Source organism: Primulina huaijiensis, chromosome 15, assembly GCF_012295235.1.
Source record: "Primulina huaijiensis isolate GDHJ02 chromosome 15, ASM1229523v2, whole genome shotgun sequence".
Lineage (NCBI taxonomy): Eukaryota > Viridiplantae > Streptophyta > Magnoliopsida > Lamiales > Gesneriaceae > Primulina > Primulina huaijiensis.
The window spans coordinates 4,209,351-4,230,490 of record NC_133320.1 but is presented as its reverse complement, the minus strand read 5'-3'; the positions used below and the strand labels follow the sequence as shown (position 1 = coordinate 4,230,490).

At 33.2% G+C, this 21,140-nt stretch overlaps 2 protein-coding genes across 6 annotated transcripts; one reads left to right on the top strand and one right to left on the bottom strand.

Moving 5' to 3' along the window:
• Window positions 1–1,844: 1,844 nt before the first annotated feature.
• Window positions 1,845–7,566, bottom strand: LOC140958356 (ETO1-like protein 1). Its single transcript, XM_073415770.1, has 5 exons — window positions 6,734–7,566; window positions 4,923–6,626; window positions 4,243–4,534; window positions 3,185–3,494; window positions 1,845–2,306 (listed from the first exon to the last, which is right to left on the bottom strand). Exons 1-5 carry the CDS (start codon window positions 6,856–6,858, stop codon window positions 2,086–2,088), a joined length of 2,652 nt encoding a protein of 883 aa, XP_073271871.1. The 5' UTR covers window positions 6,859–7,566; the 3' UTR covers window positions 1,845–2,085.
• Window positions 7,567–10,538: 2,972 nt separating this feature from the next.
• LOC140958386 (uncharacterized) lies at window positions 10,539–18,783 on the top strand. Of its 5 annotated transcripts, XR_012171775.1 has the most exons (11): window positions 10,539–10,638; window positions 15,609–15,753; window positions 15,829–16,279; window positions 16,379–16,503; window positions 16,639–16,717; window positions 16,844–16,975; window positions 17,063–17,223; window positions 17,333–17,453; window positions 17,534–17,904; window positions 18,279–18,350; window positions 18,481–18,782. XR_012171775.1 is itself a non-coding variant. In XM_073415817.1 (6 exons), the coding sequence occupies exons 1-3, from the start codon at window positions 10,607–10,609 to the stop codon at window positions 16,108–16,110; spliced, it is 459 nt and encodes a 152-aa protein (XP_073271918.1). In that variant the 5' UTR covers window positions 10,539–10,606; the 3' UTR covers window positions 16,111–16,279; window positions 16,379–16,503; window positions 16,639–16,717; window positions 16,844–16,909. The 5 variants fall into 5 exon arrangements, 1 of the variants encoding a protein (XP_073271918.1); XR_012171773.1 differs by having other exon boundaries at window positions 18,279–18,783; XR_012171774.1 differs by lacking the exon at window positions 18,279–18,350 and having other exon boundaries at window positions 16,362–16,503.
• The last annotated feature ends 2,357 nt before the right edge of the window (window positions 18,784–21,140 follow it).

Genomic DNA, 21,140 nt, shown 5'->3' with positions numbered 1-21,140 from the left:
CAATGTTTAGAACATGACAAGAATCTCTTCAATTGATACTTGAAGTTGATGAAGCTCTGATACATAATGCCCTTCTCTAAGTATGTTACAACATAACCTAAAAGTATCTATTACGATTCGACAATTTTCCAAAATTCAAGCACAATGTCCGATCAATATTTCCCTTGTATAATCATTCTCAGGGCCGATGTCCTACCAGTCCTAAGCATTTGTCTTTTACGAGCTTGCGCTAGTTGATCCTATATACGTCCATCGAGGATGAATAACCCAAGTGTGAAGACCTTGTCAGATACTTTAGTAGAGTTGTCGGTTTGAGCATAAGAAAAACTTACTTAAAACCTCGACAGAAACAGAGATGGAGAAATTACGATTTAATTTATACACAGTGTGTCTGTAGTGATGAGAAATTATGATATAATACTTTTTAATTGTTATTCAATTAATTCCAAGGGCTGCTGTAATACTATATATCTAATAATACCATATAAAACATCATATTATACTTTTAAATTTATATCATAGGATTTATATAGCCGATAGTTGATGATGCATGAGAACGAGGAATATTTTTCTATCAAGTATAGAATACATTTTAATTTTGTAACGACGCCAATCCACGAATCAAAATTCAATTTGATTGTAATTTGCGCTCATATCCAAATATAAACAGAAATTTAAGCTTTCGAAACAAATTTGATGGAAAAAAAATGGTTTATGAGGTGACGCAAAGTTAATATATTTAGCAAATTAAAAATGTTGTGAACATATAATGAAGTAAATATATAATTTGTATTCAGGAAAATCAGAGTTTACTGACAGTGGTTGAATTGTGTAATTATTTTTCTATAACATTTTGATAGTTAAAAATTGTAAAATCATATTACACAACGTTATAATGTAATAATATATAATCAAATTTATTAGGATGTGAAAATTTGAACTAAAAATAATATCACGTCGAAAGATAGAAAAAAGGGAGAAAAAAAAAAGGTATGTACGAGTGAAGTACTGAGAATCTGAGATGAGTGACTTTCTAAGAAGTTCTCGTTTGTCAAGCTGTTGACACTGCGCCGCTTGATCTGATTGGTTAGGTGGACCATAAAAGAGTAATTTCAGCTCTTAACAGGTAATATCATTTCTGTTGAGGACATGATCGACGGTAAGAAAAAAGTAAGACGGATCTCTAAGAGATATGAAACATCAGTAAATAGACACACCTCTCGAACTCATTAACCTAACAACCCGACCTATTAGCACCAAAGTTGATGGATTTTACGCTACCACAGCTATAGTGTTTCTCCATTCGTCACCGTTTGATCCTAACAAAGTACCAATGTTGATTTTGTTTCAAAAGACGAAAGAAATGTTTTGAAAACAAAAGCATATATAACCTTAATAGTTTTTTTTTGGGGCACAATAACCTTAATATTTTAGAAGTACTTAAATGTGGTTTTTTTTCCCGAAATCATTCCCATTCTTGATCACTAATGTCTTCGCTTGAGATAATAAGATGGTAAAATAGGAATTTAAACGTAAAATTGAGACGGATGTACGATTCAAGAATCATAACAAGAGAGAGGGATTTTTACATTTACTTATATTTATTATCTCTTGTGTAAGTGCAAAAATGACAACACGAGAAATATGTAAATGTCAAATTCTTTAAATATAGTGAGGGTGAATATAAAAAACCCATCAAGAGAGCATAGGCCTACAAAAACTTGATTATTTCAGTAATCAAGTGGAAAATAGAAAACATTTTAATAAATCTTTTAAAAAAGGTAAATTCCTTCTGCAATACTTAAAATATTGACATTTACCATACCTTAAGAACCATTTAAGTGATCAGACAGGACCACCAATACCTTTTGACAATAGTGAGTTATATTGACAAAAAAATTCACAGTATACAAAATCCAGGAAAAAAAAAGGAAGATGATAGTATGATACAAGATAGATATGTTACAAGCTAAAGTTTTTTTTATAATTTCCTCTTTTCTTTTTCATAACAAAAATAATAAATCATTTACCAACCTTACTTGCTAATTCTTCCCCACCTCATAGCTCTTTCAGCAGGATTTGACTTCAAGGTTCTTGAGAATTCACACGGCTACGAAGCTCCAACATTTCTTGATGATTAGGGTCGACTGAAAGAGCAGCTCGACAGTCTCGTAATGCACCTATAACATCACCAATGTGCTCGTGGAATGCAGCACGAAGATGAAAAAGGTGAAGGTCTGCTTTAAATGCAATAGCCGTTGAGAGTTCTGCAATGGCTTCTTTTTCTTCCTGGTTGTCCATCAAAACTGTGGAAATAAAACACACGGATTTTCTTAAAGTCACAACCGAAACCTGAGCAAAAAACAGAAAAACATAAAAAATCAGAACTTCGGTGGAATCATGGCATTATCCTTCCATGTTCCCCTCCCTCAGAACATAAATTTTTCTTGGAGATGTTATGGAATGACAACAATATCAAGACCAAGTATTGTTATGGAAGCTGTAATAATGGATCTGAATCATATGTAAATTCCACCAGAATACCCCAAATCCATAAAGAGTGCAGCACAGACCCAACTTCATGTACTAGTTCATGAAACACTCATAAACCATTTTGTCTTTCCACGTTTTAGTTTTTTTTTAATCAAATACTGCAGCTACATTAGTAGGCATAAGCCTTATTTGTAAAACTTGAATCAAAATGTGGGATGATGCAAAGATGTTGAATCTCCTCATTCGCACCAAACAGTTCCTTACAATATTCCGAATACATGGTCTCCAGCAACATTCGCTGAATCTTGATCTTATTGCACGCCCTTTTAAGTTCCACGTTAGGTAAGAACTTTCTTCACTTGCATTACTACAAATTATTTTTTCCCCTGCTTTGCCTTTTTACTATTTTGGGCTATGGAGTGGTTGTTAAATCCATACACAAATCCACCAATAATCATCAATCTGCAGCTATTTAGTAAAAGATTTGAGGTGAAATTCCACAATCTGCTAATAGCTGGCATGCGCTTCTCATATGGTACTTGAGGGCCGAGCTTTAAAAATCTTCAAAATTATCAGGAGATAAACTTAAGGGCTTACTTTGTCTGAATTTCCATGCTACATGAAATTCAGCAAGGTAAGACGGTGGGGAAATTAGACCATGATAATGATTCAATTGAAGGAGAAATCTAACCTGCAGCTCGATATCTGTATGGGTACGCCCGCAAAGGGTCTAAGCGAGTGACCATTTCAAGATCAGCCTTTGTGAGTTCACGATCGCAATACTCAGACCGTTTTTCATAAGCTGATGCATTATTTCTCGCCTTCTCGACCAGTTTTGTCATCTCGGTATATGCGGCATTTTTGTCATTTCTCAGGAAATGAACACGGGCTAGGCCTTGGTGAGCTCGAGTATGACGTATTTTAAGGGCATTAATGTAGCAATCAGCTGCTGCATCCAAGTTACCACAATCAACATGGACACTGCCTAGATTGTTGAGTGCCTAGCCAGAAAAAGAAAATGGTCAACTTCCACCCAAAGAAAAAACAAGAAAAAAGAAAAAGATCGCCAAAAATTGGAATAATCTATTAGAATAATACTATAAATCATTATGAAAAAAAATCCAAACAATAACTGCCGAGTTCATCATGTATATACACAAAATCCACCAATTAGTAAACAAGGGAAAACAAAACTAAAGCTATCCATAGGAGATGCTACATTCTTTTAAACTCAAGATTTAGATCACACGTTGATAAATAGACAAATTATTAGAGAAATGGAGGTATTCTCCGTATTGGGTCAAGTTCTTTCAAATAAAGATGGAGATAATTATAGATCTCAGTCAATGATTTTATTTATTTTTATTAGAGGATTTAACATATTAAAGAAATTCTAATCTAACATTGGTCTCATCTTCTATGTTACAAAAAAAAAAAACAATAATTACAGCACTTCAAAAAACTACATTGTCAAAATAATATCACAAGATTGATGCCTCTTGTAGACTCTAATGCAATACTGTATTTTATATATATATATATATATATATTTTAGACAGTAGTATTTTATATTTTCCCCCAATGAACCTTGGATCTTGACTCCTCCCACTGATGCTAACACCGAAAATCAAATATGAAAAAAATCAACTAATCGTTTGAAAAATAAATTTACATAGGATGGGGTTTTGAATTATTGATGATGGTTTTTTCTTCAGAGAATTTAAAAGTTGGTAGAAAAGAAAATCATACCTGACCTTTTCGAAGTCTATCTGATGGGCATTTCAACGCTTCCTCGAGAAGGGATATAACAGTGGAGGAACAAGAAGGATCCTGACTAGAGTCAGCTAAAGCATAGGCTTTTAGGAAAAAAGCTTCAAAGGATCTCTGAAGTTTTATGGATTCCTCAGCTTTCTTTAGCCCTTCTTCACAATGGCCAGTATCATATAGGATCCATCCCTCGTAAACTAACCGTTCGGGTTCGTTGGAAGCATGCTGACGTGCTAGTTGCAAACTTCGCATGGCTGCTTCAGGACAATTCAGTCTAATAACAAATTAAGTAACATCAGAATTTAATTTACTTGAGTTTTCCATATGGTCGATGCAAGGGTAAAACCGATACACAAATGTACCAGTTAAAAAGACAGGAGCACCAATGCCTTGTCACATGTGGTAACTGATCATTTATGTAACCCCCAGCAAAAACTAAAAATAGGTATCCATCAATGGACCAGAAGGCAGGAGAGGATAGAAGGGCTTTACAAGGCAATTGACCGTTGAGACTATAATGCAGTCACATAAGATAAAAAGATGATATTGGCATGTTAAATGCAGCTACCACAGAAAACAAAACATGTGATACATATACTACATTGTTTCCTAACAGAAATGCCAGGTAAACTTGTTGAGAGAGTAATGGCGGCAAATGTTACCTTAAAAGAAGCAAAGACTGCCTGAAGTACAGGACTCCTTTAGAAGCATCAGACTCGAGCATCTGGTATATCACTGAGAGTGATCCAATATCATCAACTAATGACCATCTATCATATAGTTGCAGCCAACAATCAGCTGTTGTCCAGTTTTCAACATGCTCTCGCACAAGAATCCGAAGTTGGGAAGCTGCAACTCGTCCATCAAACATCCGATAATCTGGACATAGAGTAAGAATTGCCTGTACATCACATATAGCTGATTTGTAATCCTCAAGGGCGAGATAGAAACAGAAGCGCAGCTCTAAGCATTCTAGTGCAAGTTTAAACCCAAGAACCCTATTGATTTCTGCAAGGGCCGCCTGGACATCTGGTTTCCTCATCAAAGATGCAGCTCGATACATGTAGGGATAAGTCAAGGTTGGGTCCAACTCTGTAGCTTTCTCAAGGTCTCCCAACCTTTTCTCGCCCTCGCAATATAAAGACCTCTCTTGATACATCCATCCAAGAGGAGTATATGAGGATATGACAGAGTTCATCTTTTCGTATGACAAATGTTTATGACCATCAATATGACATAATCGGGCTAAGCCAACAACAGAATAAACATGGCCTTCACGCAAAGCAGACTCGAAAAGCTTCTCTGCTTCATCATATTCTTTTCTGAGGAATCTAACACATCCCAACTTATGAAGAGCTAACATTTTCTGTCGGCTGCTTCCAGCACAGTCTACTGACTGCTTCGAGAAAAGAACTGATATGTCTGAACCAGGATCAGAATTCATAGCGACTTCGGTTAATAGAGAATAAAGGAAAAATGAAGCAGGCCCCACCATTATAGACCTTTGCTGCAGACTGAGGCCGCTTAACAATTCAACTACCTGTGGGTCATTTAATGAGTGAGGTAGTTCGTGAAGGAAAACCTGCAGACAAGTCGCGGCCAGGACAGGGGAGTTTTCTTCAAGAGCATACTCAAAGAGTTCCACCGCATCTTGTGTCGAGATTACAAAAGAAGCAAGTTTCCTATCACAAGCATCCTTGAGGCTTTCACAACAAAATCTATTTGCAAATACCAATATCTCTAACAAAAGATCTGCGGGGACTTCATTTAAGCTTCCTGTAGTGCTAAATTTATTAATGACCATCATTCCTGAAGGGGAAATATTGTTTTCCGACAGATTAATGTCATCACACAAGGCTTCAGTAAATGACCCATTAAGCATGGCATGAAATGGAGCTGACAGTTCTGCAATCTTATGCCTATCACAGGCAATATTCTTGTCTCCAATTCGAAAAGAAACAATCTGTGGACAACCAGTGTCGTCCAAAGTACATGGAAAACTTGGAACTTTGCTGACAGGAAATTCAGATGCAATGTCTATAGCTCCAAATTCCTGACATTTACCACAAGATGACAGTAAGTCAGAGATAATATCTTCACCTTGCTTCCCATATTTCAGCCATGCCCCAAAGACAATTTTCTCATAAACAGTGGTTGCTTTGAGCCAGGCGGAGCGAAGGCTCCTTCTCATCAATTTGGCTTCTCCAAGACCCTTAAAGACCTGGTACTGCAACAAGTAAAGATTCGATCTCTCCTCTGGGGGACATGACTCGAGTTCTTCATGAAGTTGAGCTAAATCTTCTACATAATCTACAGGCTTGTAATGTGGAAGAATTGGAGGTTCAGGGACCTTGATAAGAGATTCTCTACAAACAACATAAATTTTAGGTATTAAGACTTAATCACATGAATAACGAATGGAAGGTCTTAACATTCAATTATAGTACAAGAGAGAGAGGGGTCCATTGTTTACATTGAAGATGGAGACTGTGCTGCAAATTTCGAAAGCTTTCCTCTTTCAACTTGGAGCCATGACTGTGGATTGATGGAATTTAGCTGTGTTTCTTTACAAGATTCAGAAGCAAAAAGTGTCCTCATGGGACACAGAAGATGAAACAGCTCCCAGATCTCCACAACAGCAAGACGGGATGTTTACCTCAAAATTTTAAGAGAGAAAATAAAGCCAAAAAATGATTAAAATAAAATTGGATCCCCTTAATCCAAAATCATCACCTGTAGGATGAACATCATTCCCAGGTAACCACACAAGCAATACATAAAGCCGGGTTTCACAAAACACTGATAAATTTTACAAAAAAGCAGTGTTCTTTACAGCTCACAAGTCACAATAATAGTAAGAAAAATAGCTAAAATTTGAACTTTTTCAACTTAATAACCAGGGAAGAAAAATAAACAGAGGGGACAGCTTAAATAGAATCGCAAAATTTTTAAAAACAAATTGCCAAAACCCACTTAAATTAACTAAGATCTCTACCAAAACCGTAACCTAAACCACACATAAGCCGTCAAAATCTCTGAACACAACAAAATAAACGAACCCACCAAAATGAGAACTAAACCAAATCAAGAACCAAACCCACTAATCTTTTGGGCTCGATTCCACAGTTCAAAGATTGAAAGACAGAATATTTGAAACTGAGGTGCAGGGCGTGGATAAAAGAAATGGAATGGAATCCAAAAGAATAGCTTCAGTCTGCCACTTTCTCTCTTTTTTGTTCGGTAAAAGGAAACGTTTTTCTTCTCTCTCTTTTTTCTCTCTCTTCTGCATTCTCCATTTTTCTGAATAAAAAATTATAATTTTCTTCCAATAAAGAATTTCCCTTTTTATTACAATAATTTTCTTTTAACAGAAAAAGAAAATACGCAGTGTATTTTTTTAGTAAAAATTATTTTAATACATTAATTTATTTTATTAAATAGCAAATTGATACACGAATTTTTACTAATTACTCAATTGATATATCAATGTCAAATTAGAGTCAATTTTTTTTTTATGAAATTAAGTTTTCTATTTTACTCCATATCACTTAAATTAAAATTTTATTTAGAATTATTTATATTTAGATATATGAATTGAATCATATATATAATATTTAAATAAATAAATTTGATAAATATAAAAATACATTATATCTTATTGTTTAGTTAAACTTTTATTTATGCATACGTTGCACATTTTCATGATGTATTTTTTTTAAAAAAATATATTCAATGAATAGTAATTATGATAAAAATTAATTTTTTATTTAATTGAAAATTTCAATTAATCTAAAGAAAAGTGTGAAAAAATATTTTTGAATTGAATTTTAAAAAAATGTATTTTCTATAGTTATCAATTTAGTTATTTAAATTTATTCACTTACTTTTTGTGCATACTTTGCAAATTTCTCATTTTGTGTTTTGAAAAGCATTCAAATTAATAGTAATTATGATATATAAATATATAAGTAAACTGGAAATTTCATTGATTTTAACGAACAGTTCGAGTAAAAAAGTTATGGTTGAGTTGAAAATTAACAGGTTCAAATAAGTAATAATTGTGGTTAAAAAAATTTAATATATTAATTATGTCAAAATGCCGTTCCTACAAAAATTAGGCCATAGTTTAACAAAAAATATTTAAATTATAATTTTTTCTGAAAGGGTAAGATAGGTATTTAAGTTAAATTTTATCAAAAAATTGAACCTAAATTAACATATATCATACAGATTAGGTCTCTTGTGATATGGTCTCACGAATCTTTATCTGTGAGACGGGTCAACCCTATCGATATTCACAGTAAAAAGTAATAATCTTAATATAAAAAAGTAATATTTTTTCATGGATGACCCAAATAAGATATCTGACTCACAAAATACGACCCGTGAGACCGTCTCACAGAAGTTTTTGCCTATCATATATGTACCAATTGAGCCATAAATAAAAATTCATATATCAATTTTCTATTTAATCAAAAGTCCGTGTACCAAATTATTTTTTATTCAATAAAACATTATATATGTTATTTTTAAAATATATAGGAATTTAGAAGAACAATTTATCTAATATAAAAATACAAAATATAAAAGAATTCAGGATAAGTAATTGAATAATATCAAACGATTATTAAAATATCAATTATAAAAATTTATATTTTGCTGAAAACATGGGACTTTTTTACTTTTTCTTTTTTTTTTTTTTAACATTTAGCATATGGAAATTAATTGGTTATTATTTACATACGTGGGAATATCTACTATACTAAAAGAGGGAAAAAGTTGGTGATGGCCAGTTTCCTTCCGGTTGCAGGTGAAGCAAAATACACGTGTGTGACATGCCCATCTCCACATCGATAAAATTGCTTTCTCACATCTTTAGATTTCTCACATCGCGAACAGATCTTGAATGGTATTTACCCAACCTCCTCTTCACAGCAACAAGGGACAGATCTCGCGTAGTAAATCGGTGGAAGGCAGTGCAGTAATCTCCTCTCTTTCGTCTTCACAGCTTCTCCAGCTCCGGTCTTGTTTCTCGGTGTACCGTCTACTGCTTCGGTTCAAGCTTTGTATAGGTTTTTTTCCTTGTTCTTCTCCTCTCTTTCGTCCTCACAACTTCTTCGGTTCTACTCCTGCTTCGCTCGACGACCGTCCGCTGCTTCGCTCGGCGACCGTCTACTGCTTCGGTGCAAGCTTTGTATAGGTTTGTTTCCTTGTTCTTCTTTTTGGATTTTGTGCTTTCGTCTATTTTTTGTGTTAGGTTCTGATTTGGGCATTTATTCTTCTTTTTGTGTTAATTTCTGATTTGGGCATTCAAGCTTCTTGGTGTAAGGAAGTGCAGTAATCCCCTCTCTTTCGTCTTCACAACTTCTCCAGCTCCAGTCTTGTTTCTCGGTGTACCGTCTACTGCTTCGGTTCAAGCTTTGCCCAGGTTTATTTCCTTGTTCTTCTTTTTGGGTTGTTTGTTTTTGTTCATTCTTTTTGTTATGGTTGTTGGTTTGGGCATTTAAGCTTCTTCCATATGTTTGCTTGTTCTTGTTTTTCCCTCGTTATCAATTGGGTTTCTTTTTAAGCTTCTTGGTTTGATCCTTCTACTGAACTAAGTTATCAACTGGAACAAGCTTTGGGATTTTTTTTTGGGTTTGTGGATTTCTTCGGACTACCAAAGCTCGTTAGCTACATCAACTTGCTACAACAGATTCCTCTGCCTCTGGTTTAGAACCTAATACTGACTCAAACTTTTCTAAAGCCTCATTGTATTTTCCAATCCTTCAGTATTTGTTCAAAGAGCTTAAATTTTGAGCAGAAAAATAGCTATTGTTGTACCATAGTAAATTAATACTATTTGTGTATGTAATGATAATATAATATTTTCAATCAATATAACTAAATTATTTCCTCGATTGGCTCCAAATTAAGGGTTTCCAGAACACCTTCAAAACTGACAAGGGCATAAACACTACTAAACCATCTTTGAACTAAATCATATACAATATTGGTCTTTGACAACAAACAATGTACTAGTAGAAAACAAGAGGAAAAGAAGAAGTATAATCCAAACGAGAAACAGGCAAAAAAATCCCTTAAATCTTCCAACGATTCAGTAGATGCTTAACCGAAACACCTCGCCCAAAAATAAATATTTTTTTACATATTTGTTTACACTTTTGGTAAAACTAAAATGCTGACTTTGCCTCTTTTAATTGTAATACTTATTTTTCCTCAAGGTTATTTGGGTTATGTTGAATTTGCCTACGTTAATTGCTATACTTTTTTCCCTCAAGGTTATTTGCGCTTTGTTGTGTGAACATAAACGATCTACATGCGCTGAGGTATACTCTGGGAAAAAATGGCCAGCTCCTCGACTCAATCAGCATATAGGTACGCGTTTTCTTAGTTTTCCATAACATTACATTTAGGAATATTTAAGCTGCATATTTTTCTTCTGCTTAGTTCATAAAATTAGCAGCAATGTCACACAACAAAATCAACAATAATTTAGATGCTAGTTGTGTAAGAAAATGTCGTAAAAGGAAATATGCCTGCCTAGAAGAACGGAGATTACCAAAAAATTCTCGACGAGCAAAACAAAATGAAATACCAATTTTAGATACTTTTGAGACACAAAATGTTGAAGGTGACCCGTTAAAATTTATAGCAACAACTCAAGATCTGCTACCTGATGTGCCAAATTGTGCATTTTGTGATGCTAAACGTATTTATTTAGAGTCACCTGCATTTTGTTGTTCATTAGGGGAAATAAATCTCTTGTCGACAGAAATGCCTTTCGAACTGGTACAATTGTATCTTGGTAATGCTGAAAATGCTGAGGAATTCAATAATTGTGCTCGTAGTTACAATAATATGTTTGCATTCACATCGATGGGAGTACATTGCGACAAATCTTTTGCTAAAAGAAATGTTGGAATTTATACTTTTCGTGTACAAGGTCAAGTTTATCACTTCATAGGACAACTAACACCATCAAATCATGAAAATCCCAAAAATCTTCAACTATATTTTTTTGACACTGACCATGAAATCTTGAACCGGATGCGTATTAGCTCAAAATTTAAGGAAACCCTTATAGAAAAAATGATAAATATTTTAACGGTAAATCCTTATGCAAATTTTTTCCGAAGTCTTAATAGTATTGACAATCTACATGATCATAAAATCACTTTGCAAGCTGACCCTGCTATTGACCAACGAGTTTTTAATAAACCTACTATATCTCAAGTTGCGGGAATATGGTTAGAATCTGATGAAAGCGAACAATATGCGAGTCAACATATACAAGTATATCCAAAAGATAGTCAGACACAGATAATTAAACATTACTTTGCTTGTTACGATCCCATGCAATATCCTCTTATATTTCCAAATGGAGAATCTGGTTGGCATCGAAAAATTGAAAGATTAAACCAACAACAAAAGAAAATATATCCTAGACCAACATGCAATAATGAAACCCTTTACAGCATCCAAAATTCTACGGATAAAGATTATCTCATAGACATTGAAAATCAGGGTAAGTTAGAATTGTTCCTTTTTGTTTCTATTTTGAAATTTATTCTTCACATTTAGTTGTACTTACATATTTGTTTTATTGTTTATATAGCTTTGGAAAAAAACAGCACTCAAAGATCAACAGTGTCATGTCGTGAATATTATTGTTATAAATTACAAATTAGAGAGAACGACAAATCTTTTTTGCTACATACTGGTAGGCTTCTACAACAGTATATAGTAGATATGTACATCAAAATTGAAACATCGAGGTTGGACTTTTTTAAAACTTCAAACATGCAAAATCGTTTAAGAAATGAAGCATATCGTGGTTTACTAGATAGTATAACACATGGATGTGAAATGGGTGCTGATATTGGAAAACACATAGTGTTACCTACTTCATTTATTGGAGGTCCTAGAGATATGCGTAGAAGATATATGGATGCGATAACTTTAGTTCAACGCTATGGGAAACCTGATATTTTTTTGACAATGACTTCGAATCCAAATTGGCCAGAAATAAAAGCTCTATGTCTACCTTCTGATGAAATACATAATAGGCCTGACTTAATCACTAGAATATTTCGTGCAAAACTTCAGGTTTTAAAAGATGAATTGTTCAAGAAAGACATATTTGGTCATGTTATTGCTTATACTTATGTGATAGAGTTCCAAAAAAGAGGTCTACCACATGCTCATTTTTTGCTTATTTTCAATCAGGCATCAAAACTATTTTGTCCAGAAGCATTTGATAGAGTTGTTAGTGCCGAATTACCTGACCCACAAACTCAACCATATTTGCTTTCATTAGTTGTAAAGCATATGATGGATAGACCTTGTGGTTTGCTTAATCCATCGTGCCCTTGTATGAAAAAAAATCCTGTAAATTTAATTACCCTAAAGACTTCTCAGTAGTATACAAAATATGGTACAAATTCATATCCAATATACCGTCGTAGAAATGACAACCATATTGTTGTTGTTAGGGGTTCACGACGAGATAATCGGTGGGTAGTACCTTACAACCAATATCTATTGGCTAAATTTAATTGCCATATTAATGTTGAAATATGCTCAACAATTCAAGCTATAAAATACATTTACAAATATATTTACAAAGGACACGATAAAATTTTATATACACTAGCTACAGATGAAAAAGAGCATGTGGTTCAAACTGCAAGATGGATTTCACCTCCTGAAGCTGCTTGGCGAATTTTCAAATTTGATCTGAACCATGTGTATCCATCAGTAATATGTTTACCTATTCATCTAGAGAATGAACAAGTTATAACTTTCCATGCTAATCAATCATTATACAACATTGCTAATAACCCTACAAATAAAAAAACAATGCTAACCCAATTTTTCTACATGAATAAATACAATGAATATTCTAAAAAAATGAATTGTTTATACGTTGAGTTTCCTGAATATTTTACATGGCACAGTGATTCAAAAGAATGGGAACCGCGTAAGAAACATGAGGTCATTGGTAGGATTTTTAATTGTCGTCCTTCAGACGGTGAAAAGTTTTATTTGAAGTTGCTATTAATGCATGTTAGGAAACCAACATCTTTTACAGACTTAAAAACAATCAATGGAGAAACTTTCAAAACTTTCAGAGAGGCTGCACGAACATTAGGCTTAATAGAGGCTGACAGCACTGCTGATATGTGTATGCAAGAAGCTGCTGCTTACTTAATGCCTCATGCTTTACAACAGTTATTTGCTACTGTTCTTGTATATTGTAATCCAAAAAATCCCCAACATTTATGGCTCAAATTCGAAACTTTTCTTTCAGAAGATTTTAAACACAACAATGCTCTTTCTCCTAATGTAACTAAACACAAAGTTTTAACCATTCTTGGTAATTATTTGTATTCGATGGGAAAAAATTTAGAAGACTTCTTTCCTGCAAATGACGACCTAATTAGATGTTGTCATGATAATATGACAAAAGAATTACAAAATGAACAAAACATAGTTATACCTGCTGAAGATCTCTTAGCTGTTGAACAACTAAATATAGAGCAAAGACAGACATATAATCGAATAATGTATCATGTTAACAATGATTTACCAAATGCTTTTTTTATTGATGGCCCTGGAGGCACTGGCAAAACTTTTTTATACAAAGCTATCCTTGCAACAATTCGCTCAAATGGTCATATAGCACTTGCTACAGCTACTTCAGGAGTAGCAGCATCTTTGCTTCCAGGAGGACGTACTTCACATTCAAGATTTAAAATACCTTTAGATGAAAAAGATTCGAATTCTTGTAGCATTAGTAAACAAAGCACATTAGCTCATTTAATCAAGCTAGCAAAATTAATTATTTGGGATGAAGCTACAATGGCTAAACGTAGTACTATTGAAAAGTTCAACGAAATGCTTAAAGATGTAATGGGTTTAGATAGATTATTCGGTGGTAAAATTGTTGTGTTTGGTGGAGATTTTCGGCAAACCTTACCAGTAATTCTTAAAAGCACTAGAGATGCCATTACAGATGCCTCAATTATTATGTCACCTTTATGGAAAGAATTTGACAAAATAAAGCTCAAGCAAAATATGCAAGCATTTCTCGATCCTGAATTCTCATCTTATTTGCTCAGAATTGGTAATGGAATCGAATATATTAATGACAAAGAGGAAATCCAAATACCAAATAAAATAAACATTCCATTTGTAGATGATGTTACTTCTTTACATGCATTGATAGACATGGTATTTCCAAACATTTCTTATCCGAATATTGATTTCTCTTCATTTGTTAAACGAGCTATACTTACTACAAGAAACGAATTCGTTCACGAAATAAATAATCTCCTAATTAGCAAATTTTCAGGCGAGGAGAAGACATATTTTAGTTGTGATGAAAACACAAGTAATTGTATCATACCAGACCAACAAGAATTATTTCACTGTTTGACTCCCCAAGGGCTTCCTCCTCATAAATTAACTTTGAAAATAAATTCACCAATCATATTGCTAAGGAATATTAATCTTACCGAAGGTCTCTGTAATGGAACGCGTCTTCTTTGCAAAGGATTCAACAAAAATATTATATATGCTGAAATTTCAGTAGGAACTCATGCAGGAAAGCCAGTATTTATTCCACGTATAACATTAGAAGCTCCACATGACAATTTTTCAACAATTCCATTTAAAAGAAAACAATTCCTAGTACGTCTATGTTATGCAATGACTATTAACAAAGCACAAAGTCAAACTTTGAATTTTGTTGGTGTCTACTTGAAAGAACATGTTTTCTCACATGGTCAACTCTATGTTGCTTTATCAAGAGCGAAAAATATAGGTCAAGTAAAAATGCTTATTAGACCATCAACACCATTAATTCAAAATACGAATTATACAAAAAACAGTGTATATCACGAGGTTCTACAAGCTGCAAATATACATTAATATAGATAAACTATTACTCTATTATTTTTCTATTTGTTAGGTATTTTCAATTACGTTAAATATTGTAGACAAAGCATTGTTATATTCAAATTAGATTTCTGCCTTTTCTGAAAATTTCCAATTAGATTTCTGCCTTTTCTGAAAATTTCCTACTCACAGTGGCTACATTTTTATTTAAAACAATAAGGTTCAATTTCTTTATTACAACTTTTCCACATGTTAATTGGTCCCAAAACTTTTACATACCCTAAAAATTATTTTATACCATATTAAAGTGTTATTCTTAAGAGATATCATATCTAAGGTATAAATTATATTTGTCATTTCTTATTGTGATTGTTAACAAGAACTTCTCTGTTAGAATTATCGAAAATAGCCATTTATATCTTGCTTGTTCTTCCTATACCATGCAGATCAATGAATGAAAAATGTACAGCTCTTTCAAATCTTAAACCAGAAACTCGCAACTGGTTTGTAAGGGTTTTGGTTGTAGAAAAAAACCCCATCCGTTTTTCGAAATGGGGAAGACAGCAAAAAATTATTTTCCTGGATAAAGAGGTAAGATTATTTTAAAGCATTGTAAAAAAAAAATTGTTCTTCATATGGTTTAATTACACGCTTTATTTCATCCAGAATACAAGCATGCAAAGTATCATCTATGAACAAGATGTGGATCAACTAAACAAGTTGGTTGAGCTTTACAAAACTTACTATGTCGGGAATGCCAAGATCAAGGAAATAAGTGGAAACACACCGATTATGGCAGCATCAAAACATCAAATGATCTTGAGTCGAAGCACTTACATTAAACTTGCAGACGTAAAAGAACAACTTCCCGTGGACCATGCTTACGAACTTACTTCGTTTGGACAATTCCCACAAATAGCAGACATGCATAACAAACAAATCAGCTAAGTTTTTTCCCCAATTTTCCTTTCACATCCTGAAATACCAACTAAGTCTTGTTATTTAATGAACAGGTCTTGTGTTTTAGACTTATTGTGCAGTGTTATGCATGTGTTTCCACCACGGTTGTTGAGAAAACTAAAAAACACTTACAGGACTTTGTCGTTGTCAACGAAGAGTAAGTCATTTCATTTCAAAATATACAATGTCAATTGGTGCACTTTAGATTTTTCATAATCATATTCAAAGAGATATTACAGCTTTATTATGCATACAGACGCAAACCTTTAATCCTCACATTATGGGAGGAATTTCTGGAAAACGAAGCTCCTTATCTGGTTGAAAATGTTCACAACATGCCCATCATTTTGGGAATGAGGCTTTCTGTGAACACATTTTACGGTAAGATAAGCTTGATTTTATTCCATTATATAAAAACTTTACTAAGTAAATCTGAATGATAAATAGCTAAATATATATTATAGCAAGTTATATTGATATATAGTAGTCTTTGCTCATTAAAATATATTATCACAGGGTTGTCCATTGGAACAGTGCCAAATAGTACTATTTTATTTGAGCCTCCCATACCACAAGCCAAACAACTGATGATATGGTAATTTATGTCCCCTCACTATTAGTTATGTTATTACAATATTTGCTTCCTATTCCTTAATTGTATACAAAAAAAACTGCTATTTTGAGTGAAAACCAAATAAATAATTTAGATTTATCTTTGTAGGATAAACAACAACAAAGAATATGTTGAAAGTGTTGTTACCGAGAAGTATATGAAAAAGCAAAACAAGCAATAGCCCCACCTCTTAGCTTTCAGATACGGAAAATCAGTCAAATTCTTAGCTTGACTGAAAAGGTAATTTTACATTCATTCATGCATTGCTTTACCTGCATTTACACCTCAAAAATATAAACTATTCTAAATAAATATATACATTTACAGGTCAAATCTTTTTGGATCAGAGCTACGCTGAAAATAACTGATTCTGAACATCGGTTATATTTTTTAGCTTGTCCAGGTTGTTCTAGAGCATCTGAAGGAGCCTACAAATATGAATTTACATGTTTCTACTGCAACAATGATTTTCCAAGCCCAAAACCATTGTAAGTCATAATTATAGGTTACATAACTACACCAGCAACCAACATGCTATCTTGTACTATATATTTATATTCTAATAATCTTGCATTGTAACCAATTATATCTATTTAGGTTACGTTTTCAAGCAGATTTGTACGATGGAACTGGGAATTTACTTGTTTTTGTGGAACATAACGAGACAAAAATACTATTAGGCATGTCCGGCGAAGAAATCATCGAAGCAGAGCAACAGGTATATTTATATAAAATCCATTTCCCTACAATAGAACAATCCACATATCTGTTAAGATTCATTGTACTTATTTATGACAGGAAAGAGAATTTAGTCTTGACAGTATTAATGAACAATTCAAGAAACTACAGTTCCTACTTCAAATCAGAACATCAAAAAACGAACTCAGGGGGAGAGTTTTCGTTCGACATACAATAATCGCATGTCTACCAACATCTGATTCATCGTCAACATCACACAGCTCCGAAGAAAAAAGCACATCTTTACATACGCATAAAGACCAAGGCAGATATTGCTATGATTGAATCTCAAGAAAGCACCTCAAAAACACCGGAGGAACATATGGCAATAGAACTTGTCGAACATCAAATTGCCTCAAGTGGTAAAAGAAAACTTGAAGATAAGAAAGATATGACAAAAGAAGGCTTGAAGCATTCAAAACAAGACTAAGGTACTTACAAACTACACACTATAAAATACGATAACTTTCACACAACTAATAAAAGACGTATTTTGGTGTCCTTGGTTATTGGAATTTGGAGCCTCTGCTTTGCTATGTTTTGTTGGTGTAGATTTTTTGTTTTGTTATTCTGTGTTTTTTTTTTGTATACCAGCTCAACAGCGCCTTCATTTGCAGCGACTATTGGTGGTGTCAACGCTCTTGGTTTTTGTGGTTTCAATATTCTGATTTTTGTCCAAACTCCTTAGTAATTGTGGTTTATCCAAAGTCCTTAATAATTGTGGTTGGAAGTTTCTGTTTGATTTATATGTTCTTATGCTCGTAGTTTAACTCTCTATTTTTGTTTGTTTGTGTTCGTTGTTTAGTCTTTCGCCTCACTAAATCTTGAAGCTATGATTGTTTACTACAGTCTACGTGCTTCTTGGAGCTCAGATAATGTACTATAGAAGTTGTTATGTCGGGCTGCTGTTGTTAGCTTGCTAACTCAAATATGTGTGTGTGTCTATCTGTTTGCTTGCCTTATTGATATCTAACATTGTTGACAGTGCTTTTACCCTCCATTTTCAGGTATTGTTTGTTCTTCATGGCAGCCTATCTATTGGTGCACCCCATATGTGTCCATCTTTTGTGAAAATTGTTGTTTGCTCCTAGCTAGGTTTCGTTTTCACATTTCCAAAATTCCTTCAATTTTCAGCTAGCTTTTGCTGTTAGCATATTGTGAGATACTGTTGTGTTATGTTGTTGTTGTTTTACCAATTAGAACAAGCGTGCGTGTGTTATTGATGCTATAAAACGTAGCATCAAGAGCTTATCCAAAATACTTGTTGTGAATAGATAAATTTTTGTTCAAGAGTGACTCATGAATATATTTTTGTGAAAAAGAGCTTGAGCTTAACTTATTTGCGAAATCATAAACTGCAAATGGCAACCTTCAAAATTATTAGATTTGTTTAAGCTTAATCTCCTGATTTTTGTGTATTATTTCTTTTACAACCATATAAATTCTATTTCCACATAATATAAATGAACAATGACTACGTTTTGTCAGACATTACATGTGTCAAAATATACTAACAAATTCTGATGACTAATCTTACCTATTTACAATATTATATTATAATATAACAATTGTCAATATTGTACTGAAACAGACAAACTTAATCTTAACACTTGTCAAAAACAAATGATGACTCATCATATTTTGCTTACGGTATAAAAAACTAACTATAGATATCATTTCATATAACTATAGATATCATTTCATCATCACAAACAATGGATGTCAATCGTTATTGTACTTGTGTCGATTGTGGGCAATGCTACTACAACTTATTATTTCAAAAAGAAGTCGAAGAACTGATAAGAAGACTTTACTCAAACCTAGTATGGACAATAATCCTACGAAGAATAATTACGATGGATGCAAAGCTTTTTCTTTTACAAGAGTTTGCCATAGATATTGGCACTGAGCTAGGTATCCATAGCATGCAGCAAAATCAAGATGTATGATAGATAAATAGTAAAATATTGACCTTCTACGACACAAAATATTTAGTTATAACACACACACATATAAACTTATTAAAAGGTTTCAATTATATGTCGATTTTTTTACTTGTAATATTTTTTCCCTCTTGCCTTCCAATTAAACTATAATCTTTTTGTATCCTATCCACCAAGACAAGAGCAACTATTTCTTCGAACAGGAAAGGTGTAGTATGGATATTTTATATAGTAGCTATTTGATTTTTAAGAGTTGTTAGGCGTGTGATGTCACAACAAATTATTATTCGTTGGATATAGATATAAATGGGTCAGATGAACCAGATACTTTAAATAAATAGATTATTCTTTAAAACTTTTTAGATAGATAAAAATACAAAATATACCTTCAGGATAGTCTTCTAATAAGCAATTCACAAAAAAATAAAATAAAAAAAAAAGTTTGACAGGGGTGGGAAAAAAAATAATTTTCGATATATTGAGGTTATCGTACCAAAAATATAAAGAATTTACCGAAATTTTAGGTGAGATAATGATACGAAATTTGAAAATTTTCAACATATATCGAAATACTAAAATAATATATATTTAAATAACAAAGTTAAATTTTTACAAAAATATAAAGTATTTTTTCGATATATAATTATATATATCGATATTGTACCGAAATCTCGATATACTATAACATTTCGGTTTAATCAATATGTTAATTATACCGAAATTTCGGTATTTTGAAATTTTCGGTATGATATCGATATAAGTATTTTTAATATTTTTCGATACGATATCTATTTTTTAACATAAAAACTCTTGTGAGACGGTCTCACAGATCAATTTCGTGGGTCGAATCTCTTATTTGGGTCATCACTGAAAAAATATTACTTTTTATGCTAAGAGTATTACTTTTTATTGCGAATATCGGTAGGGTTGATCCGTCTCACAGATAAAAATTCGCGAGACCATCTCACAAGAGAGTGACTCATTTTTTTTTAATACATTAAGCTTATGGGAATACCACCCTAATTGAGTATTAAACATAATGAGAATTGACCGATTATTGTTCGTGATTGATCCATACTCCAAGAAGCACTAATTCACAGACCAATAAATGCGATGAAACAATTGAAATGACACCCCAACAAGAACTTTTGGGACTCATTTTGTATGTGTTCCTCGGGAGTGAAAATGAGATATAATTTGGGAATGGGCCATGCTTGTTTAAATATTTAGATTTCATTGTCTCATAATACAAAGAGTGATCTCCATCGGGACACAAGTACAACTGCCCATTTCCAACACGACTGCACTTCGTTCATTCGCGAAAACTTATAGATCATTCGCGACTAAACTGAACCCGACCTGTGTAACACGGGTCTGGGGCAATTCTCGAAAACTAGAAAGCTGAAAATCGAACTTAAATTACTTTCAAATTCGGAAGACCGATGGTGGAAGTTGCGGTAAACGGTCGGAAGTTGATCAAAAATAGTGACGAATGATTTTCTGGTTGTTCCAGAACTTCACAAAATTGATATGAAAAGATAACTTTTTCCCACGTTGGATTTTCAAATTCGGGCTCGGTTTGAAATTTTGTTCAGTGTATGTAGAGATATCATCGGTCAGAGTAGTGGTTGTTTCATCATAAATTTTGAGAAACACTTTAATATCGTGTCAAAACGTAACATAGGTCAACAGCTTTCCGTAAATATGATTGCTTTTAATTTTTG

Coding starts and splice junctions, on each gene's coding strand:
- LOC140958356 (XM_073415770.1), bottom strand. CDS start 6,858: ATGAGGACACTTTTTGCTTCTGAATCTTGTAAAGAAACACAGCTAAAT. Junction 6,627..6,733: donor GCACAGTCTCCATCTTCAAT/GTAAACAATGGA, acceptor TGTTGTTTGTAG/AGAATCTCTTATCAAGGTCC. Junction 4,535..4,922: donor CAGTCTTTGCTTCTTTTAAG/GTAACATTTGCC, acceptor ATTTGTTATTAG/ACTGAATTGTCCTGAAGCAG.
- LOC140958386 (XM_073415817.1), top strand. CDS start 10,607: ATGGCCAGCTCCTCGACTCAATCAGCATATAG. Junction 10,639..15,608: donor TCGACTCAATCAGCATATAG/GTACGCGTTTTC, acceptor TATACCATGCAG/ATCAATGAATGAAAAATGTA. Junction 15,754..15,828: donor TTATTTTCCTGGATAAAGAG/GTAAGATTATTT, acceptor TATTTCATCCAG/AATACAAGCATGCAAAGTAT.